Source organism: Myxine glutinosa, chromosome 2 (assembly GCF_964187855.1).
Source record: "Myxine glutinosa chromosome 2, kmMyxGlut1.1, whole genome shotgun sequence".
Classification (NCBI taxonomy): domain Eukaryota; kingdom Metazoa; phylum Chordata; class Myxini; order Myxiniformes; family Myxinidae; genus Myxine; species Myxine glutinosa.
Genome location: NC_136262.1, coordinates 119,602,960 through 119,627,959, shown reverse-complemented (window position 1 = coordinate 119,627,959; position 25,000 = coordinate 119,602,960). Strand labels below are relative to the sequence as shown.

Genomic DNA, 25,000 nt, shown 5'->3' with positions numbered 1-25,000 from the left:
GAATACTTTCTGAATGCACTGTATAGCAGGATATCTCAAAAAAGTATGGACGGATTTGGACGAAACTTGGTGGAGAGGTTATGCTTGTGTGACAAGGAAGAATCAATTCAATTTTGAATTGAAGATCCGGATCGTCGAATTTTTAAAGTGATTTTTCACTATTGGGAGACGGGGACAAAAACGATATATATAGCAGGATATCTCAAAAAGTTATGGACGGATGATTTTAATTAAATGTTCCTGTATTGTGATTTTCAGATCTACTCTGGTTCAGACTGAGACTACTGTATGGAAAATGCTGCGCTACAGGTTTGGAGGGAAAAGGGAATGTGGTGCATCTTGTACCTGTTTTTTTCCAAACTTTTTTTTTTTTTCAAAAGAAATGGTCAAACATTTTTCTTTGAGGCATCCACTTATCATGGTGACATAAACATAAGTGGTCAAAAGAAGAGACTTGGAAAGAGATACCGAGCACGATATGACTATAAATATGACATGATATGAGAAACATTATTACGAAAATGATATGACTATAAAAAAACCGAGGCTAATTCCTTACTTCTGCAGTTACATCATTTATCATAGATTCATGAACCATGCACCGCTTCAATCCATGAACTTTCCATTCATGACATTTGGATGAATGTATTATGGTTATATTTACTATGTTATTATTATTACGAAAACGATACTACTGAAACGATACACTACCGTTTTAAGAAACCTGGGCTTAATTTGTCCGAAGCAGTCCGAAGGTGAGGCATAAAGCCGAAGTCCTATAAGTACTGTAGTGTTGGAAGACACGTAACGCCTATGCTTTCGACATTTGATCGTCATTTTAACAATTGGTTTGCTTGTGTGTCACACTGAATGAAAAACGTTAAGGTAGAGCATGGCAATTGTGATATGACAGGTTCGATGATATGTTTGGCCTGAACATAATTGGAATTAAAATGGCGGTGAGCGGAGTCAGCCGCCTTAACACCGTAATGACAACAGACGTAATCACATCACCCTGTCATGTGACCAGATCCTCAGCTCTGATTGGTATACGTTTGAGGGGACATACGGATACGTTTGAGGGGACATACGGACGGACAGACTGTTCGAGACGGCTTTGCCCTATGGGCTATGCCGTAAAAATTTTGTGGTCTGCCGGGCCACCGAAACAGATTTTTTTTGTAGTCGTGAAATGATGGAAAATCGAAGTGAACATCTTCTCTGAGATTGAATCTCTGCACCACATGATCATTAGAGCAGCAGCTCACCAAGTGGCTTAAACACTCAAGCAAGCACTCCAAGGAAACGGTTGATAAGGAACGCCTGGCCTGGCAAGCTGACTGGTAATGGTACACCACTGAATGAGCATTTTGCGAGAGTTTGTATTTTCGGCTGGCAGTGTCGAGTAAGATTAGGGGGTTACCGTTATTCTAATCACATAAAATAATTTGAAATATATCTACGGCAGCGGACAGGGAGCATCACGTTATTCTTTTTATTACTGCCTATTATTGTACAATTATTATTGTTAATATGGACAAAAACCGACATATTTGCTCCACGGTACAAACTATTTTGTGTTCCTCTTCGAAGAAGACGAAGACGAAGAAAAAGAGGAACACAAACTCATCTACAAGTCACAGATGTTGATGAAGAGGATTCTGCAGTGGCCCGAGTGGCCCTGCCCCAGACTCTGCAACCTCCAATTGGAGCACTGAACAGGCTCCTCCAACGAAGACCATTGGGAGGTGATTATGTCAGCTGAGAGCATCCAATCGGAATTGGTCTTGTTGATAAGTGGCCTATATAGGTTCTTCTTCAATGTCTCATTCACCTTGTGTGCATATCACCTGAGTGAACAATGAAAAGCTTCACGTTCTTTTTAAATTCTGTTTTATGGAAATGTCCTTAATATGTCTCTGTTTATGTCTACATTAAAGTTTTGTAGTACAAAGCATATTTTACTTTTATTATAGTTCATATTATTATTTTGCAATACGGTACTTTAATGTTAATATTCTTCTTCTTCTTCTGATAACTTTTGGCATTTGACGTGGCCTTCGAAACATGTCACGATAACGTAGGACGCTCTAGCTGCTATACATACACCTTCCCGAGGTGAAAAAGGCAATAAAACATGGGAATTCCTCCGGATTTTTTGCAGTCGAGTCAAAAGCAACATAGGCTAAGTGAGCGTGAAAATAACATGGAGGGTGTCCTCTTACTTGTGATACAATTGTGGATTCTGAAGCATTACTCATAATACCTTCTCCCACTACCACCGAAAGTAACGCTCCACGGTACACATTTCCGAAGTTAATTTGCGTCTCCTCACCATCAAAACTCCAGGTGAGGGGTGGGGAGGGGCAAATGAAATCGCTACAACCTTTGCCATATAACCCGTAGTCCCCTTCGCAAGTTTAGTTGGTTAAGATTGCGTAAAGATAAGTAACGACTGAATACATCGATGAAGAAGACGGATCGAATAATTTGGCACAAGAGGCCACACAGGCCAAGCAGGACCAGGATTTGGTGGCCCGACGGAGTTTTGGTGGCATTTGGCACAAAGGCCCCAACTTATTTTGAACCGTGCCGAGTCAAACACCAACATGCCAATTAAATTGCACATACAACGCATCGTATGAGACTGCCTCACTGGCTCCTTCAGAGGTCATTTAAAGAGCATTCACGACACGACTACTGAAGCTGTCGAATGGTTTTCTAAACTTGATATTCGATTTTAATTTGCTGATGTTGATGTACGTCATACGAAAGCAGATTGTGAGAAGTCATAATGTCGTGTTTGGTCTCTCGTTAATAAAAAAAACTTCCCAACTGCATCATGGGTCACAGGCTCAAACGATTGTTAACAACCATACTGACAATAACATCAACCAACTGCAGCTATAATTGATTCAACTGGCTCAAGCGCCACCAAAAAAACAAAAAAACAATTGTCGAGATTCCTGAGTGAAACACTCAAAAGAACAAGTGTTACGCCTAGGTCCCCCGTCAGTGAAGTGAGTTGACAAAGTGGAAGACGCAAGGCGGCCATCTTGGATTTTGACGTGGCGACCCAATTTTCAATAGCGTTCTTCCTTATGCGTAGATACACCCACACACCAGATTAGAAGTTAGTAGTTCGTTTATTTTTCAAGATATTTCGCTCACAAGGTTCAGACATATATATGGTGGCGGCCATCTTGGATTTTGACGTGGCGACCCAATTTTCAATAGCGTTCTTCCTTTTGCGTAGATACACCCACACACCAGATTAGAAGTTAGTAGTTCGTTTATTTTTCAAGATATTTCGCTCACAAGGTTCAGACATATATATGGTGGCGGCCATCTTGGCGTTTGACGTGGCGACCCAATTTTCAATCGCGTTCTTCCTCATGCCGAGTTGCACCCACACACCAAATAAGAATTCGGTCCTTCGCTTACGCACGCACGGACGGACGGACGGACGGGAAAACCATAGTCCCCCTTTCGCTCCGCGGTGCGACAGGGGACAACTAGAACAGCACGCGGTATAAAGCCTAAGCTGAACAGTTTACGTTTTGTTTCCTCCGATAGGCCAGATCTGCATCCGGACCATTTGTCCTCGTCTCACACTAAAATCTAATCGGCTTGTGCTGGTCATCGACCAAACTCATAGAATCCGTCCACAACTTTGAAATGTCATGCTACATATCGTTTTGGTCCTCTGTCTCTCAATGATGAAGAATCACTTAAAAATTCTCGTATCCAGATGCGGATCTTCACCAAAATCTAATCAATTCGTCGTCATCGCACACGCAAACTGTGCACCAAATTTCAGCTGAATCCGTCCATAACCGAGATATCCTGCTGACACAGACAGACGTGAAAACAAAACCTCCGTCCACCTTCAGTGGCGGAGACAATTGCATTTGCAGCTTTTATTATTATTATTTTTTACCTAGTTCTTGCAGACTTGCGATGTTGCTGGCAACAAAATGTGCCTTAGACTTGCTGCTGGCAGCGTGTTCTGGAGCACTCTCCTCATCCAATGCTCGCTCCTAAACAGAAATACAAATTAGTTTCACATGCGGAACCATTACTCGATTCCCTGACCTGCAAATAGTCAGCACGGAGGTCCACTCGCACCCAGCCTGCTCCAAACAGCAGCCAGTGGTTTACTAACACTTTCTGAACAGAGCACCACCAACTGTTTTTGCACAATTAAACAAAAAACAAAAGCAAGAAAAAGAAACATGGATTTAAAGTCCATGTTTGTACGTCTTTTCAAACGGAGGGGAACACACCACACAACAGAGGAAAACTTGGAGGAAAAACGGCCGAGGGGAGGAAACACCCAGAAACAAAATGTCTGAGCAGAAATGTATGTTTTACGCCCATGGCGAAAATCAAGTCTGGAAAGCAACACGGCAATGATGGATTAAACGTAAATGGCCCCTTTATTTTCATGTGCAAGCTCAATACATACATGTATTACAAAGGCAGATTGAATAGTTTGGCAGTGATTTTTTTTTTTTTTGCTTGACTCAATAACCATCCGGTGGCAATGATTTGTGGGGGAATTTATTGTGATTAATCCTATTAGCAAAGTGATAGATAGGCATGCCAAGTCACACATAAAAGGAAGCAAGGCAGTCATGCGTGTTTCTCTCTGCTCTTTAATCGGGCAGGCTTTCATCTTATTGCCTGTGGACACGGCTCAACACGCGATGAGGTGCAGCATGGTTCAGCATTGAGTCGGAAGGTTATTAGGTGGGGGAAGTGTAGGGGAAATGTCGTGCGCCGAAGAATACAAGGAGAGGGTGAAGACTAGGTATTAGCAACTTAGCGAAGAAGCAGAAGGTTTAGAGAAGGAGTGGAAGAAGTACGGAGATGCATCTATCTATAATTCCAGTAATCTCTGTGTGTATGTTTGTATGTTTGTATGTTTGTATGTATGTATGTTTGTCTGTGACCGCTGTTTCTCGACAACTACCGGTCCGATATACTTTAAACTTGCCAGGTATATTGCTGGGGACCCGAGGATGTGCCTTTTCAAGGTTTCATATTAATCGGAGAAGTAGTTACCGAGCTATGTCCAAAAAACGATTCAACCAATCAGAGAGCAGCGAGCTATCACGTGTGCCGAACGTGGCGAACAGACTCTGCCTCGGACGGCACATTTGAGAGCGTATTCATTTATTTCACGTTGGAAAACTATGTTGCCGTTAAACTATGTTTTAAAACTAATTAAAACTAATTTGCGATTCATCGTAACTGCGATTTGCGACCTTCCGGACAGTGAAGACTTCACTTCCGGCAGCCAATCACAGAACGCTTTGTTGCGTAGGCGTGGCCGATGTGAGAGCGAGCCGAGCCGAGCGCGTGCGCCATTACGGTTCGTAATTCGATTTCTTCCGGAGAAAATAATAATTTCTCGATTTCTTATGCGCATTATTTCTCCCAATTCAGTCAGAGCGAAGGGCGGAAGCGAAGAGCGTTGTTTTTTTTGTTTACGGGCGTACGGGCGGGGTAGAGCGTACGGGTAGCGTTTTTTTTTTTTTTTGGCAAGGAACGGGCACCCACGTACGGGCATGCCCTAGTTTAGGGGAATTGCAGAAGTGTTGCGTGGAAGGATGTCAGGAAAGGGTGCATTGCCAGGGAATATAAACCAGGTATAGTGGACGGAAGAAGTAGCAAAGGCAGTTGGTGAAAATAAGGTGATTTGGAAGAGGATAGAGAAGATCAAGGATAGAGTGAGGCAGCCGGATGCAGTGTTGCTGCAACTGTATGGGTAGAAGAAGAAAGCAGCAAGTAGAGCTGTGGATAAGGCAAGGAATGATATGGACGATGAGGTGTACAAACAAGTTAGAAGAGGATCTATAAATCTATAAATTGGCTCGTGACAGGAATGAGGATAGCAAGAACATAAAGGGAGGAGAGGTGATTAAGGATGGGATGGGAGGCGGGAGACCAGTGACAAAGAAGGGTGCAGTATTGAAGGTGGGGGGAGGTTATTTCAAACAGTTGTTGAAACAGGAAGGAAGCAACAGAGGGCTGGAGCTACCGAATTATGTGGATGGAAAAGTGAGAGTTGGTGGAGATCACAGAAGAGGAAGTGCAGACAGCATTGCAGAGGATGAAAAAGGGAAGGAGGCCAGGCATTGAGGTGTATACAGAAATGATAATTTCAGCAGGAGAAGTCGGAGTCAGGTGGACGAATAGGTTGTTGAATGTATGTATGAGAGATGGGTCAAATCCTCAGGGGTGAAAGACAGGGATAAGGGTGCCAATATGGAAGGGGAAGGGGGATGTTGAAGATCCAGGGAAGTACAGGGACATTGCACTCCTTAGCCATGTCATGAAGGTACTGGAGAGGGTTCTGTACAGGAGGATAAGGAAGAGAGTGGAGATGGAGATCGGAGAAGAGCAGCAGGGGTCCAGAAAGGGTAAGGGAACGAACGATGGGATGTTCATGCTGAGACAGCTGGTGGAGAAGAGGTTGGAAGTGCAAGATGAAATGACATTGGGATTTGTGGATCTGGAAAAGGCCTACGACACTGTCCCGAGAAATATGGAGATGGCGACAATGAGATGGATGGGAGTGACGGAAGCAGAAGTTAGGTTGATGGAAGGGATGCACAAGGGAAGGAATAGTCTTGGTTGGTCCTGGGATGTCGAAGGAGTTCAATGTGAACATCGGTTTGAGGCAGGGAAACGCTCTCGGTAAACATGTGGGTATTCTGGGGAGGATGTTGTATGTGGATGATCTGGTTGTTGTGGAGGAGAGTATGTGGGAGATGCAGTAAGTACTGGAGGAGTGAAAGAAAGCATTTGAGAAACATGTGCATGAAACATGGGTTGTGGTGAGGCAGTTGCCATGAAGCAACTTGCCTTCACCTCATGGAAGGACAATCCAACTGAAGGTAATCTCAGTTCCTTTCACAAAGCTCGGAACAAGTGTGTGTCTACCCTCAGGAAAGCCAGGAAATAATATCTCTCTGCTCTCAAAACTGGACTCTCAAACCTGTCTCCCTCCTCCAACTCCTGGTGGGATCTGGTCAAATCTGTTTCTGGTGTTTGTTCCCCCTCCATCCCCTCCCTTACCTCAAACGGCTACAGAGCTGACTCCGCACGTGAAAAAGCTGAATGCCTCAACTCTGTTTGCCTCAAAATCTTGTATTCCAAACCCATCTCTCTCAGTACCCACCGTACCCAGTCGTACCAAGCTGCTCCTGGACAAGGTGGAGAAGGTCCTTTTGTCGAAGGAGTTCGGTCAAAAACTGATCCTTACAACTACAGACCAATCAGCCTGCTCCCAATAATCAGCAAGGTCATGGAATCCATCATCGCTTCTGACATCAAATCCTCCCTCTTCTCCAATGGCTTGATCTCGGATCATCAATTTGGATTCAGACCAGGTCATTCCACTCTGGACATACTGCTTCTGCTGTCTCAACAATGGATGGAGGTCCTTAATGACAAACAGGAAATCAGAGCAGTCTCCCTTGACATATCACGTGCCTTCGATACGGTCTGGCACCCCGCTCTGCTCACCAAACTCTGCTCTTATGGTATCCATGGAAATCTCCACGCATGGCTTGCGGACTTCCTCTCTGGTCGTAGTCAACGTGTGGCACTGAATGGATTTCTCTCATCTCCCCTTCCTGTTTAGGCTGAAGTTCCCCAAGGCAGCGTTCTGGGCCCTGTGCTTTTTCTGGTCTTCATCAATAATTATCTCTCCAACTCTCTGGAAAATCCACTCTATCTCTTTGCTGATGACTCCACTCTCTGCCGCTCCATTCCTCATCCCTCAGATCGGCAGTCTGCAGCCTCCTCTCTCTGCAGACCTGGACAAAACCACAGACTCGTCAAACAAGTGGAACACGTCTTTCAATCCTGACAAATCTCACACTCTCACTATGTCTCTCCGAAAAGACCGACTGGACAACCCTCCCATCTACTTTCTCAACAATCCTCTTCAAGAAGTTCTGTCACTCAAGCTTTTGGGTCTCACTATCTGCCATGATCTTTCCTGGGAAAACCACAATTCCAAGTTGGCCTCCAAAGCCAGTCGCCGACTGAGCATCCTCCGTCATGCGAAGTCCTTCCTTGGCACACCTGAGCTCCTCACCACTTACAAGGCTTTCATCCGCAGCTCAATGGAATACTGTTCTCCCCTCTGGGCTGGTGCTCCTGCCTCACACCGAGCTCGGCATCACGCTGTTGAAACCAAAGCTTTCAGAATCATTGGAATCTCCCATGATGAAGCTAACTCCAAGGGCCTCTCACTCATCACCGCAGGCAGGTTGGTGGGCTTTCTGTCTTCTACCGACTCCTCTCCGGCCTTGCTCCCCCAGCTTTCTCTGTGCTCTGTCCCCCAAATATTCCTGCAGGTCGCACACGATCTGCCAGCAACCCTCTTATGATTAAACTGCCAAAATCTAGACTCTCTGCTCGCCTTCACTCTTTCATTCCTCTTCATTCCCACCTCTGGAACAAACTCACTCACTCTCTTCAATCCCACTCCTCCCTCCAGGTCTTTAAAACAGCTGTTCACCACCATCTCTTATCTTCCCTCATCCAAAAAATTGATCTTTTCTACCCCTGTTAATTCACCCCAGAACCACTTTTTTGAAATACCGACTTCTTTCCTGGAAGTCCTGGAAGTGTCCATGTGTTTTGTACCTCAAAGGCGTCCTCCCCCCCTAGCCCTCTCCCTCCCACAGATCTTCCGATGTCCCTGCTCTCCATCTTGTTCTCCCGCTCCCTTTATCGTATGTTTTATGTCTGTTTGTCTTTTTGTGATCAATGCTAGTTCTTACACGAGCCTCAATGTTGTATACAAAAAAAATTCAAAAAATTCTGGGTCTCACTAGAATATACCGTATTTCTGCCAAAATCCTCTCCGGTCTCACTAGAATATACCGCATTTCTGTTAAGCCAGGAGCGACAGACAGCATGGAGAAGACGGAGGTGATATGGGTTGGGCAGCAGGAAAAAAAAGAATATCGGATTGGAGAGGAAGGGGATCAGACAAGGAAATAGGTTTAAGTATCTGGGGGGGGGGGGGGGGGGGGGGGGGGACAGTGGCCGGGGATGGTAAGTCATAGGCAGAAGTGCGGAGGAGGATTCAGGTGGGTGCAAATGCATGGAGGAGGGTGGAGGGTGTAATGGCAGACAGAAGGATTTTAAAGAGATTAAAAGGGAAGGTTCTGATGTTGTGTGCAACGCCAGCCTACCTTTACGGTCTGAGATTGGTGGTACTGACAGAGAGACAACAACAGAGGATGCAGGTTTGCGAGACCAACTGGGTCAGGAGGATTGCGGGAGTGAAGAGGGTGGTTAGAAGGGGAATGGATGAACTGAGGTAGGAGATTGGTGTGCAAATGAGCTTGACGGGGAGATTGGTGGAATGCCGGCTGAGATGGGCTGGACATTTGGTGTGGATGGGGGAAGAGAGAATGGCAAAGAGCGGATTGGTTAAGGGAACAAGGTAGGAGGAAAAGAGGGGGACCATGGTTGAGATGAGAGGATTGTGTGAAGAGGGATTTCAGTAAGGAGGGGGTGGTTGGAGGGTGGAGAGAGTTGGCTGAGGACAGAGGAAAGTGGAGGAGTATCGTGGACAAGGCAGGACAGGAGCTTGGTACCGTTGGACTGAACTCCCCCCCCCCCCCCACCTCATTCCTCCACCCCCATACCGTTCTTCCCTATAAAGGAAAGCGGAGAACAACTTTAAGCTGAGTTGAGTCGTCCATCCGTTGAAAGTGCCATGACTGTTGAGCCAATGTATAGATGTCAATGACTCCAGTGAGTAATGTGGTATGCAGAAGCATATGAATGCGATAAATTACTTCATGGTGTGAGGAAAAATGAAAGTTAGCTAAAGATGCCCAAATTATAAACCACCACACATGCAGAAGGTTCCATCCAATAAGCACCCCTCCAAGTATTGGGTTGAAAAAAAAACAAACTCACTACTCCCATCCAATAAACGCCTCGCCCCACACCGAGAAGGAGGGTGAAAAAAAAAAATGCCCAGGACGTCAATTGGAGGAAATACAGTATATATCCTCTTTTTGTATAATACATCACCCATTAGCAAACATATTGGGGAACCAAACGTTCTTCCTGTCTGCCACCCCATCACCACCACCTATGTTCCCTCCTAGACTCAGAACCAAACACATTTTCTTCACCCTTCACTTCACTCGCTCCTCTAGGGGATACAACAACAACAACAACAACAACAGGCATTTTAAGGCCATTTTCTCTGCAAGAGCGGGGGTTAGCCTTGCGGTCCCCATGACAATCCTCTCCATTTTGCCCTATTTTCTGCACCTCTCCTTGTTAACCCCCTTGCCCACATTTCTTCTTCGACCATCTTTAGCCAAGTCTTTCTCGGTCTTCCCCGTCCTCTACTTCCTTCTACATTCATTTCCATCACGCTTCTCAACCAGTCACTTTCATCCTTCCTCAACAGATGACCAAACCATCTCAACCTGTTTCCTCCTCAAGGGGATGATGACCACATACACCTACTTCTTTACCAATGTACAGGTACTATTCAATGTGTGAAGGACTCTGCATACCGGCACACCAAGAAAACCCGAGACAGGACGAGGCAAGTCAAAGTTTGTGACGGCACCAAGCTGCTGAAAAAAAGCCGCACGCGCTTCTTTCTCTGCTTCTTCGGGTGAAAGCGGTGGTGGAGGCTCTTTCTGCTCCTCCGCTGGAGAAGGAGAGGATGATAAATGATGTGAAGAGACAAAGAGATCATGAGCATGGATTAACTCACATTCAATACAGACCAAATAAATCCATGGACGACCACTTTGAAGCTTGTGTTTGCCTCAGTTTACTAAACAAAAGGGCCAACGTAAAAAAAATCTTACAAATAACATCGCCCTTAACTCCCACCTGTCGACTCAATTTATTACCTTCAGAGAGAGTTTTGATTGTGAGAGGTAAACGTGCAGATGTCATCATAGCTGTAAAGGTGATCAGCTCTGTACGATCCAACTGGCTGTTTCCTGTGCACAGGGCCTTGATAAGTAGAATTAGATGTTTCTGGATGAAACAACAAGGAGAGGAGAAGGAAGGAGGGGAGGGGGTTGGGGAGAGGGCAGGCAGATATTGCCAAACTAATCATGACAAATACAAAAAGCAAATAGAAACGTAAATAAAACTTTTTTGTGTAAATTCTTTTTATATTTTATTTGTTTCTTTGCTTTTTTTTTTTGTTAGTAAAACTGGAAACTATTCATAAATTAAAAGTGATATGTTCTATCACTCATGCGTTTGTGTCTCAATATCTGCCATGATCTTTCCTGGGAAAACCACATTTCCAAGCTGGCCTCCAAAGCCAGTTGCCCCCTTCCTTGGCACTACTGAGCTTCTCACCACATACAAAGCTTGCACCCACAGCTTGACGGAATACTGCTCTCCCTTCTGGGCTGGTGCACCTACCGACACCTAGCTCTGCTTCACGCTGTAGAAACCAAAGCTTTCAGAATCATTGGAATCTCCCGTGATGAAGCCGATTCTGAGAGCCTTTCACTTGCTCACTGCAGGCAGTTGGTGGTCTTTCTATCTTCTACAGACTCCTCTCTGGCCTAGCTCCCCCTGCTCTGTCCCCCCAATATTCCTTCAGGATGCACAAGATCTGCCAGAAACCCTCTTCTAGTGAAACCGCCAAAATCAAGACTCTATTCACCTTCACTCTTTCATTCCTCTTTTCTCACGCCTCTCGAACAAACTCCCACACTCTCTTCAATCCCACACTCTCTTCAGGTCTTCAAAACAGCTGTTCCTCACCATCTCATATCTTCTCCCATCCAAAACCATGATATTTTCTACCCCATTAATCCACCCAAACCCTCCCTCTTCAAATTCCATATTTTCTTTCCCAAAAGTCCCTAGTAGTGTCCATCTTGTTTGTCCTGTGTACCCCACCCCAGCCCTTGTTCTTCCACAGATCTCCTGATGTCCCTGTTCCCTAATGTTGTTGTGCTTCCCACTCCCGTCCCCATCTTGTCTCCTGCTTCCTTTGTTACATGATCTATGTGTTAGCTCCTATACGAACCTCGACTCGGTATACGAAAAAAAACTCAATAAAAAAGGAACCACATCCATGCTAGTGAGTGAAGAAATCTAAAGCACGACGCGATTGCAAACCGTACCTGTGACACCGCACAAGCCTCATCGGGAGACTCGACCCGCAGTAAAAAGAATTCAAGCAGGACCTTACAGGCTGCGCAAACTCCCTGGGCATTTGCACTGGGAACTGCAACAAAAACACGTGTAAATGGATCTGGTTCAATGGAGTTGTAAATGGATCTGATTGTACACAGTCACTGGTAGTGCCACAAATTAAATAAAAGCTTCCATTGCAAACCCTCTATGTCCAAGGATGATGAGCATTGCATGAACTTTTCAATCACCTGCTCATAACTCGACCAGTAAAGTTTGTTAGTAATTTTAAACGACAATTTACCTTTTCATTCAAATATAATATTGTAAAAATCTGAGGCGTTCTGCCATTATTACCACTAGCAACGGTACCAGCCCTACGGGCGGGGCTCCAATTGGGAAGCCCAAATGAAAAGGCAAAATATCAGAAATTGAGGGTTTTTTATTTTAAACGAATAATATAGTAAGAATAATAGTAAGAATAAATGCACTGAATTAATTAATGGTGAATTATAGTAAGATGAAGTGCCAAAGATGGCAAAGCGTGGCGGCCATGTGCCACCCTCGACGATTCATGCACTCACTGTGTTTGGCAGCCGTGGTGATGTAGTGTGCCGATAGAGCTGCAAACGACGAGTAGAAAGGTTCATACTGCTTGTCATGATTCAGAATCTGTTTGGCACTGAAACACAACGATAACCATCGTCACTCACACTCTATGCATCCTGGATTCAACGTTCGGCATAAACGAAGCCCATGGTGATTAAATAGTCCCCCTGAACGCTACATTTACAAATACCAGGTTTTGATATTCGCACTGCAGATCGGATAGCTACATTAAGTCCCGATTGATTCTTGGAATGCTTTTCAATGCAGTACCTCCTGCTGATACTAAGAGGGCAGTGAAGGTTTCTATTCCCATCTGAAAACTCAGTTTCACCAATTTGTTTCTCTCCATTGTCAGATTCCAAATGTCGTTACAAAACCAGAATATAGACTTTCATAGCCTCCACTGCGGCCCTGATTAGCATAATGGTCTTAACACACACTTAAACACACACACACACACACACACACACACACACACACACACACACACACACACACACACACACACACACACACACACACACACACACACACACACACACACACACACACACACACACACACACACACACACACACACACACACACCTTTTTACCCTCTTCCAACATCACATCAAAAGCATTCTGTTGTTGTCCTTACAACCACTAGGTTTGTAAAGGTTGGCCTGAATCGTTCTCATTAGAAACCATGGCTCACCATGCAAGGAACCCAAGTTCAAATCCCATATACCACGTATCTACCAACGTCCTGAGAATTCATGTTGAAGTAGTCAGGTCTACCAGTTGGAAGAAAGCTGCCTTTGCCCTGAATGAGATTTGTGTACAATCTCTTCTCTAAGCCTGAGATCACTTTAAAAAAAAAATTCAATAAAAACAACAAATATATAATATAATTTTTATATTATTTGCAGCCAGTAGACCCTGAAATGACCAGCAATGGTTAGAAAAATATACACAAGTTGTACAATACCGACACGACAAATTGGCGATTTGACTAGTGGTTCTTGGTTCACAAAAAAGCTTCCTTCCAACGAGAGGTGCGGCAGTTTAAAATTATTAGACATCTTGGTGTATTGTCTCAGTTACTGATAGTCCTACACAGGGACATAAACGAGGGTCGTCCCAAAGCTTCTGTCCCATCATCTCCAATCTTCTAAAAGAAAAAGTCGATGGCCAGTTGGAAAGTGTGTACATGTGTGTGTAAAGAGCCAACAAAGCAGCATCAAATAGCTTCACATTACTTGAATGGGCCCACTGGAATGTTGGTAGACTGGGCAATTCCACGGGGTGTAATGTCGGATGAAGGGGACCGTCGTAAGGTTCAGTGTCATCAGCTGATAACCGCAGTGCACAAAAAGTATCCAACTCTTCCGAACTATGCCATCCTCCTCCATGACAATTTTGTGGCCAATGCAAAGTGCAAGTCATGAGAGATGGAAGTTTTGCCTCACCCACCACATTCACCAAAGTGAATTCACACGACTTGCATGAGTGCCCTAAAATAGAAAACGAACTTCGAGGAGAATGTTGGCCTCTGCTGAAGAGCTCAGCACAGCCACATCTGCCACGTTTTGGAAACTCCAGAAGGAAGGTTTTTCTGTTCTGGGATGAAAGTTGGTTGACAGCCAGACGAAGTGCAATGAAGAGGAAGGCTATTAAATAGAACAAGAATTCTGAGTATTGCGCTGCAATACATGTCCCCTACCGGCAGTCTGTCGTCCGGAAAACTGTTGGGGAAATTACCAAAGTTCAAAGTGCCATAACTTTGTCAAAAATGATCGAAACGTCGTGAAGTTCGAACTTGATCTGTAACTTATCATGAGGAAACCATGCACCAAGTTTGAAATCATTAGCATTAAGAGTTTAGAAAAAAAAGTCCAGAAAACTGTTCTTTGCGTGACGGACTGACAGACTGAGGGCCGGAGTGCAAACCTATAGTCCCCTTCGGTGTACACCGGTAGGGGACTAATAAAGACGGTGAATTTTAATACGTGCATCGTGTAGGTGGAACGATATAACGTTTCAGATTATGCTAGGAGTACATGTACTAGTCCAATCTAATCGACAAGATAGCAGTAACAATGCTGTTTGGAGAAATTAAATTTTAAAATGACCATTTCGTTTAGCTTTAGTAACTGCAAATATTTGATAGATATGCATTTTACTCGTCTTGTAGATGAAAGGTACACGTAGTATTTGGTTTTGCAAGCGTTTGGGTGTTCCCTCCTTGAACATAGGTGAATGTACTAGGGAGAGGCAGATAATTAAATAAACCTTTTTTGAAAGTTATAGACCGAGCTGACAAGCTCTCATGGTTTTCACATTCACCAAGAGGTGTGAAGAGATCATAGTATGGGTATTGGTAATGTGAGCAACTCGTGATCAATCACAATAGCCGCCCTGCGTCAAAAGCACGGATTCTTCATTGGGAAGAAAAACAAGGTAATTGAATCTGCAAAAGGAAGACTTCACAAAGGACTGGATCACGTCCTCGGATTAAAAGAAAAACTTTTGCAAGAACTCCAGGCTTTATTCAACTCTCAATTATTAGCCTCACCCATTGCTGAAAGCACGAGAGAAGTTATTGTAATTTGCAGTACGTGATTATGTGACTCCGCACAAAGATCTACTTAAATATAGATCGTTCAATCGTTCGCAGATCTACTGTAATCTATACACAATGGCAAGGTCTGCATTGTAAAATACTTGTTGTTGAGATATTGCTTCTGATTGTGCTATCCCCACCTCAACCCCTTTAATACTAACAGTCCAAGTTGCTTGAAAAGTTCAAATAAACAACAAAATAAAGTACAGATACATTCAAAGTACACCGCCAGTGTTCGAAATAAGTGGTGGCACGGGTGCCAAATGTCAGCAAAACCTCCGTCGGGCCACCAAAACCTGGACTTAAAAGGTTTGTGTGGCCACTTGTCAAAATTGTGGATGTATTTGGTCGTTAATTATCATTATGCAATCTCAAGCAATTAAACTTGCAAAGCAGACTGTATCATATGGCAAAAGTTGCAGTGACTTCAGTTTTTCCCCTCACGAGGAGTCCCGAAGGTCGGGCAATGCAAATTATCTTCATGAACATGTACCGTGTAGCCGCTTCCGGTGGTGGTGGACGACGTTATTACGAGTGACGCTTCAGTACACTCAATTGTATCACGAGTAAGAGGACTCTGTTATTTTCACATTCCCTGAGCCTCCGTTCATTTAGACCACTTGACTGCAAAAAAGCCAAAGGAATTCCCGTTCTATCGCCTGTTTCCACCTTGGGAAGGTGTATATATAGCAGCTTGAGTGTCGTTCCTCCTGATCATGGCATTTTTCTGGTACAATAAAATAATAGTACAATAATTGACCATATTAAAAAGAATGAAGTGATTTCTCCCCGACCGCTCCCGACACCCCTTCCCGCACTTTCACTCCATTTTATTGGGGCCTTGAGACTCAGTTAATCTCACAGAACAACTCAACTATGCTTGACTTACTAAAATCAGACTCTCAGTTTAGTCAGTCACCTTCATAGCTCTATCACAAGGCTCCAAAGGAAAACAAACAAAAGAAGAAAACAAATGTGAATTAATCTGTCAACTGAACCTGATGTGTCCATATGTGTTCACGCTTATCAGTTTTCACCCTCTCAGCTATGCGTACCTCTCGCGTTCTAGTGAACGAAGGGTATTCCAACATGGCGGCTGCTTGCACTGCGAACGTGTGCTGCAGCTGCGCTCCAGTTGTATCTATAGCTCGGTGAACACACTCCAGCACATGTGTGAGACAGAGCTTGGTTTGCATGCGCCTAACACTGCCTCGGGAAATAGAAGCAAGGCCGTGAGCTTGCAATATGCACGCATCACATCGTTAGCCGCATGCCAGTCACGCAAATTCACGCTGTTAAATGAACTGTACTTTCTATCAAATTTTGACCAAATATTTTTTGAAACAATGTTCATCAAATAAAAATACTCAAAGTTTTACAGTGACATGTATTTTAGTACTATTTTCGAGGTTTCATGATTACAATTATCTTAACAGCTGAAAGTTGTGCAGAGCTAACAATTACTTTGGAAAAAAACAATAAATGTGTTAATATGTGAAGAGATTTTTCTTCAGCAAACATCAAAATTGTCCTCGTATTATTTTGCTGCAAGTTAGTAGGTAGATGATGGTATAGCTGGCGGGAGCGTTCTGTGATAATGAGTTGAGGTTCCTGGTATGAAAAGCACTGAAATTTGATCTGTAGGTGTCATGACAAATAGTAATTTAAAGGAGGATACTGATTTTTATGAAGTTTGTTTCACCAGCAAATAATACACGGTCGGGCCACCAGAAATGCTGGCGGGCCACCAGAAATGCTGGCGGGCCACCAGAAATGCTGGCGGGCCAACAAGAAATCTGTTCAGGTGGCACAGCGGACCCACAAAAAAAAAAGAAAAAAAAGTGTGGCCCCTGACACCCCAGTGCCAAAGAAATAAAACGTATCCTCCAGCGCGGCATTGCCGGGGCGCCTTCGGTGCCCGGTGATTCCACTGTGCAGCACATAGACAGTATTGGGAGGGAGAGGTGTACAATAATTGATCGATTAATTGCATAATTAAAATCAATAAATAGTAATCGTAAAATAATTCATTTCTGAATCAATTAACATGTAAAAATAATTAATCCCCCCAGCCCTCTCCCTTCCACAGGTCTACCGATGTCCGGTCTAAACTGTTGATGTGCTTCACTCTCTTTCCCTCTTCTGTCTCCCGCTCCCTTTGTTATACGTTGTATGTGTTTTCTGCTTCTGTCCTTGTGTTTTATGTGTTGCTCTTACACGAGCCTCGACTATGTATACAAAAAAGTAAAGAAAGAGCAATCAGAGTTTGCAGACCCTTGTACAGACATGTCTTTAGTGTTTTTTAAAGGTTTTTGTGTTAAACCAAATATGGCGGCCAAACCACATAACCGATGATATCATTTTTTATTTTTTTTCTATGTTTGTCTATATGTCTGTCTCGGGTGTAATTTCTTAATTACGCCCGAGACAGACATTATATTTACCGACAGTACAGACAGACATTATATTTATATATATATATACATATATATATATACATATGTATATATATGTATGTATGTATATATATATATGTCTGTACACACAAATATATATATACAGCAATACCCTGTTTTACGCCATTTCGACCTACGTCACATCCGACTTTAGGCCACTCTTCTAGAGTAAATTTCAGTTCAGCGAACGTCATAATGTGCGACTTTACGTCACTCTGACATCATAATAGGACGTGGGAAAAAAAATTTTTAATAAATAAAATAGTACATAAAAATTAACAATAAAAGAAGCTAAAAAAAACAATTTAAAATACAATAAAAAGCACATTAAAATATTTTTTGAAATGTACGTATACGTACGCATAGCTGCTGGTTCTCATTCAAAACAAAGGCGACACCATATGCATTTTGTCCTTTGCTGTGGTCGCGCGCTTGGGCCTCATTTTACCTTTTACCTCAGCCTTTCGCTGTTATTTTTCTGATTATTCCTTTACTGTGTAAAACAACCAATGCAACGTGGCAACGGTGAAACATGACGATGCCGGCTCGGACGACCGTGACATGCCTCGAGCCGGGGTTCTTCGTCGGGCACCTCGCCGGCATCCGGCGTCGACGAACCGACGTGTTCATGTGCACATGTGCATGGATTTGCAAATGCCTGCCTGTACGTCGTCGTTTCTGCGTATATCGCATCATCCAAAAAAAAAAGAAGCACGCAACTTCGGCCGCTCGAGGAAAGACTGGGCACGCCTACGACTAGGAGGCGAGCGTCGATCCCCAGGGCGGCTGGGTTCACGGAACCCTGAGCTCGTTCGTTCGTCAGATGACACGACCACCAGTGAAACTGCTCGGACACGTTGGGTAAAGCACGCCGTGGTGAAGCGGGCCGCGGAGCCACTCGGCACACAAGCCAGCTCACGGTCGACACATCCGTGTGGGTCACCCTGTTCGAGGAGAAGACCCGACCGATAGAAAACAACGGAGGGACTCCCGACGGGGAGCGGCAAAGATTCAGGCCAAAGCCGCAGCCTCCTCCAGTTATTTACTCTAGTTTTACGGTGTTTGTCTTCATTTTAAGGCATTACACCCGGTTTACGTCTAAAACCAAGTTACGTCACGGCTTATGGAACCAATTAATGATGTAGGCCGGGGTATTGCTGTGTGTGTATGTATATATGTATATATATATATATAAATAATATAATATATATATATATATATATATATATATATATATATATATATATACATATATATACATATATACATATATATACATATATACATATATATATATTGTTACAGATACGACTTTGATGGTATGGTGGGCCGAGCGGGATGGCCGCCGTATCCGTACAAGTTACCCCGATTGCACCCGGGGTTGACTAATCGCGCTATGCTGGCTCAATAAGAAAAAGAAGACACCCGGCTGGATTACAATCACACAATACGACACCAGGGATACGGTTCTCAAAGGTTGTTATTACAATTGCGGAAGGTTTAGATTACAGGGACAAGAGGGAAACATAGGAAGGTGGGCACTTAAACACACTTATATTATCCCCGGACAGACGACAGGTAAACGCGGGACAAGGCTCACTCACACGGGGTTTGATGGCCAGGAAAGCGGGTAGCGATCGCTCCAGGTGCACCTGTGCTCAGGGCAGGATCACGTACGGTGGTGTCCAGAGATGCGTGAAGGTATCACAGCGCTTGTGGGTCGCGACTTTGGTCTCAAGCTGGGGAGGTCGCTCAGCGCTCGGGAGGGTGGCGTCTTTTCCTTCCAAGGTTCGGGGCGCATCTGACGTCACGTCCGGCGCGGGGCCGCGTATATCCGGCGGGGAGTCACGCCCTCGCTCGTTAGCTCCGCCCCATATGGCATCGGCCCATGGCTTCTCATTGGGTGCGGGGGTTACCGGCTCCGCCCTTGACGAGGGGCCGACAGGGAGCCCCCTTCTGGGTAACCCCGTCGAGCACATGTTCAATGGCGGCCAACCGAGCCGGAGTGAGGACGCAAAGCCGCTGTTGTTGTGGTTGTTGTTGGAGCTTGAGATGATGGGAAGAGATGCGGGGAGGTATGGGAAGGTCCTAAACTCCTACTGGTGCCATATCATCACATTCTGGTGCAACGAAGAGTCATAATTAATGGAAACAAGTCCTTAACTGACATAGATTAAGAATAACTAGCAAGATGTCCTATAATTGTCTACGTGTGGTGCGGGGGACCTGGGCACGACATTTAATGGGGGAATGAAGGGGAAGATCGGCTCTAATGGGTGTTGTTTACAGACAATGGGACTAGGGAATGGGGTAAGGGGAGAGTTGGGGAGTATCGGAGAAGATAGGGGAATATTTACAAGCGGATATGGAGGTCAAATTCCATATTCGCAACATTGCACCCTTCTCTACCCTCGGGGCGTCCCGACCCGATAAATTTTTACCTACTTTAGTGTGGCACGCAATGTAGTTCCCTCTACTATTAACTCTACCCTGAGTGCGACAGTTTTATAGATATTCACAAATGAGTAAATATGTCCCCCTGCGACGTTGCACCCTTCTCCTCTCAGAAACACACCCACAGGATAACCGAATCCGGAAAGAATTCTCAAACTAAACATACAGCCGGTAGGGAGCATTATTTACAAGACTACGCTGCTATTTACACTACGATCCAGGACCTGTTTTTGGAGGAACACATGCAGATGTTATGCATAGAGAGAGCGCGCTTGCCAACATCGATACACCAACCCACGAGTGCTCTGTGGCCGACGGCCTTTAATAACGTGCAGAGCACCCTTTCCCGAGCATCAACAGCACCACCCCACCACCAATCGGTGCAGTCACCATTGTTCATTGGAATAAAAATAACTTCAACAACCCCTAACCCTGCAGGTGTCTCTTGCTCTTCTTGTGGTGCACTTGGTGGTGTTAACTATTAGTGGTTCACCTGTATGGCATAGGTGCCACGTTGATCCATAGGTCCATCCCCGGGTGGTGCTTGGCCGCAAACGAACTGCGGTCCATTGTGGGTGGCCACAAACATTGCGGTCCATATGGTGTACCGATCCAGGCAGCGAACAGCGAAAGTGCAGGCCCACAACTGCGCAGCCAGCACCTCTCTCTCCTCTCTCTCTACCCCAAAGCCAGATCCTCGGAGGTGGGAGACAAAAGAAGCAGACAAGTGAGTAAGGTGGTAAGGGCGCAAAAGTGCACGCAATACAAGATGATGCACACTGGGGGCACATGGGAACCAGGTGAGACAGGTACGTTCCTATCGTACGCCCCCCCCCCACCAGGTAACCTACATGGCCCCTCCCTTACCCCTTACTGTATCCACACAACACAACACTACCCATAAACATCTACTTTACAAATCAACAAACATCCCTACTGTCTTCCCCGTTCCTCCCATATACCAAATTCGTCTTCTCTCCCTCCTAACCAATCAAATTTGCCATTTTCAACTCTCATCAAAATTTGCCATCTCCAACTCAACATCAAAATTTGCCATCACCAATTCATCATCAGTCCCTCCTAGGGAGGGAGAGATGGAATCACCCCAATGTCTCATCCACGTCGTGATGCGTCTCACAAATCCAACAGCAATTCTCATTTCCTGCACAAAACAAAGAAAACACAGGTGTGGAGTCATCATCATCACCACAGGTAAGTGGCTGCGTATGGTGCGACAGGTTCATCAATCCTAACTATTTCCTAAATGACTTTAACAACTTTACACTACCCGGGGTCTTTCTCCGGCCAAACCATTGGCCCTCTTACGCTATGGGTTCTAAAAACCAATTCCCATTGGCCAAACTGTGGTGCTCTTCAATTTGGGGTCTCACTCCCCCGATTCATCTCCCGGTGCCCTCGTACAATTTCTGGGCTGCGACGTGTACCTCTCCCAGTGGGTCTACCCACCTGCACACCTCCACCACTGCAGTTGCCTCCGAGCTTACCTGCTCCTTACCCTAACCTAACTACCAGGGGAAGGCCCTCTGGCTCTCTCCCCACTCCGTGCCCTCTCTGGCACTGGGCTGCCCGATCCACACCCGGGATCCTCAGGCACCCACTCACAACTACCGGCTCCCAGAGCCCACCTGCGGCCTCACCTGGCCGACATCCTCACAGTGGTGGAGTGCCCAACCAACTACACACACTAACAGGCTACACGCCCAGCCATTTCCACAACACTAATGCACCCATTCACAACACCATTCTGCAACCGCACCACAAATGCCAATATCCAACCACAATTTACCTGCACCCTCTACCTAACACTTACACTACCCGCCCCGGGTGCTCGTGAAAGGGGTACACTCTTCCCCCATCCACACCTTCGCACCATGCACACCACTCCGTACCACTCACTCCAACTCTCTCCACACACCTGTACCTGCACACCTGTGCTCTCACACCTGGTGCCACCTGCACCCTTCTCTCCCCAAGCGCATTCGCGCTGATCCACACACTCACTACTCATACACTGCTCCACACACCTGTCCAGTTGCACACCTGTGCAATCACACCTGTTCAATCCTCACACACACAGCATCATCTCAGCTAACTACTCCCTTCTGAAACTTGCGCTTCCCAGTCGTCCCTTTAACTATTGCGCTCCCTCGTCATTATCATCCATGCTAATCTACCTGCGTCCCCACTACAGGTATCAGTCACTAACTAATCTTAACGTTACCTAATGTCAAGCTTCGCTAGATCCCTACACACATATAACCTAACCCACCCGGGCTAGTTTTCACTGCCATACACCCCATAAACTATTGCTCCTTTGCCCCACGTCTGTGAGGGATGGTGGATTTGCCATCCCACCACATCGGGGGTCTCTCACTATCAATTTTGTACACCTAAATTCCAACCAATCAAAAATTTGCCAATCACTACTCATCATCTGCCAATCATTACTGCCAATCCTTTGCCAATCATCAAATTTTGTTTTTCTCTAATTTTGGGCCCAAAACACTATTACTATCACGATCACCATCATCACAGTCCGCTATATCCTAGCCTCGGTGCGTCATGACATCATTAAACTCGGCTTCGTAAAGCCGAGCAATGAATTCGGGTGGTTTGGTTGCCTGCAGGTTGAATCCGTCCGGCTTTCGGTTCAAGGGAGGTGGTTTGGTTGGACCGAGATTCCACGCACCATCTCGGCGCGGCACCTTGCGGTCCCGGGCCCGATGGCTCCATCTCCCCCGGTCGGAACCCCGTCCCCACGAGGGGGCACCGTTCCGCTTCCTCCCACTCGCCCTCGAACCGGACCGGTCGCCTCGCCCGACAAAGCCCGGACTCGACCGTGTGGGGCGGGGCCAAGCCCGAATCGGCAACGACGCTTCGAAGAGAAACGACGCAGCTTCGATCGACGCCGGGCCTCGCACCCAACCAAGCACCCCTCGCACCGAGTGCTCGCATCGGCTATCCGTCGCTCTAACCACTAAACCGGTTACCATCGATGCTTCACTTGCATGCTTACAAGCATACGCTACCCCTTTCACCCTCACAAAACCTGGCGTTCCAACGCCGTCCGTACATTCCACCAACGCTCTCTCTGTTACACACCACACCTCTTGCGCACACTTCGGTCCACACCTCTCCTCCGTTACGTCCTCCGTAACACTCACCATGGGCGTGCACTCTTGCATCCACCCACTAACGCGCTCACATGGGCTCTCCCACACCCGCGCCATGACCAATTCAGGTGTGCTTTCTCGCACACGTTCCACCACCACCTTACTCTCCGTGTCACACTTCGTACACCCCGACGTGCATTCTCGCTCGCACTCGGTTTCACACTCGCGCTCCGATGTGCCCTCTCGCACCTGCGCCATCACCAACTCACTATTCGTGTCACACTCCGTACACCCCGACGTGCATTCTCGCTCGCACTCGGTTTCACACTCGCGCTCCGATGTGCCCTCTCGCACCTGCGCCACCACCAACTCACTATTCGTGTCACTCGCCGTACACCCCGACGTGCATTCTCGCTCGCACTCGGTTTCACTCCCACACTTTATAACACACCCACTCGCCGACGCACACTTTTTCCTCCCACGCGTGCCATTTCCACTCACACGGGACCCTTCACCAACGCCCGGATGCTTCCTCGATCCCAAGCGCGCGAAAATTCTTTTGTCGCTAAACATCCTCCTGCAAAATCTACCCGCACAATATACAGCACGACTCACCTGGGGGATCCTTTTCTCCACGCGAACCTGCAAACTTCCATTCGGGTTAGCGAGTACAGCATCATGATTTGAGCAGGGACTTTGTACATAATCCATTTCTCCCTGCAATTCCCGGGTTACCTCCGTCATCTCTTCAATTTTAATTCCCGCTACTGCTTTTTCTTTATTAACCTCGGCGACTGTTGGCTTTAATAAAATTCCCTCTACTTCATCGGTCGCCGGCTTTTCCAAACCCCGTGTCGCGATTTCTACCCCCGTCATTGTACCCGTGCTTTCCTCCGCTTCGCTCAACCAGCGCTTTTCGACACGCGTTACCTCCCCGTGCACCCGTGGGACCTGCTCGCCCAACTTGCGGTCTCTGTCCCTCTGCTCCCGTGCCTCTCTATCGGCCCTCATTCCGTTCGTTGTTGCTTCAATTTGGTTACTCAACCGCTCACTATGAGCATCCATTTTTTTCATCAATTGGTCCCCGTCTATTCTCAGCATCTCGGCGAATTGCGCCATGAAGGCTTGCATTTGGACCATCGTTGGTAGTACAAAGGGTGCGGCCGCAGCTGCCCCCTCAACCACGTGCGCGAGGCTGCCATTTTGTGCACCTGATACACCCTCAACCACACCTTCTTTACTCTCCTCCACCATTTTTTTTTCCTAAGTCCTGGGTCGATTCTACCCCGTCTATCTCTCCCACCGGCATCCCGTCGCCTTGAACAGCCATGGCGCGATTTCAAAATTCGGGTTTTGCTTTAAAAAAACCCAATTTCGGCAGCTCGTAATTTTGACCAAAATTTTTTTTCTAGATGTTTTAAAAATTTGGTTCGGGCCCCGAATTCCACTCCCAGACACCAATTGTTACAGATACGACTTTGATGGTATGGTGGGCCGAGCGGGATGGCCGCCGTATCCGTACAAGTTACCCCGATTGCACCCGGGGTTGACTAATCGCGCTATGCTGGCTC

The 25,000-nt window shown here is 46.0% G+C and overlaps 1 protein-coding gene across 1 annotated transcript in view; it reads right to left on the bottom strand.

The window, feature by feature from the left end:
• UBR4 (ubiquitin protein ligase E3 component n-recognin 4) overlaps nucleotides 1-25,000 on the bottom strand; it is a 203,382-nt gene that overhangs the window by 171,386 nt on the left and 6,996 nt on the right. The window contains exons 2-6 of the mRNA XM_078771567.1: nucleotides 12,756-12,853; nucleotides 12,162-12,265; nucleotides 10,920-11,049; nucleotides 10,572-10,711; nucleotides 3,941-4,040 (exon numbers count right to left, since the gene is read on the bottom strand). Coding sequence (XP_078627693.1) covers nucleotides 3,941-4,040; nucleotides 10,572-10,711; nucleotides 10,920-11,049; nucleotides 12,162-12,265; nucleotides 12,756-12,853 — 572 coding nt within the window. The remainder of the gene's footprint in view (nucleotides 1-3,940; nucleotides 4,041-10,571; nucleotides 10,712-10,919; nucleotides 11,050-12,161; nucleotides 12,266-12,755; nucleotides 12,854-25,000) is intronic.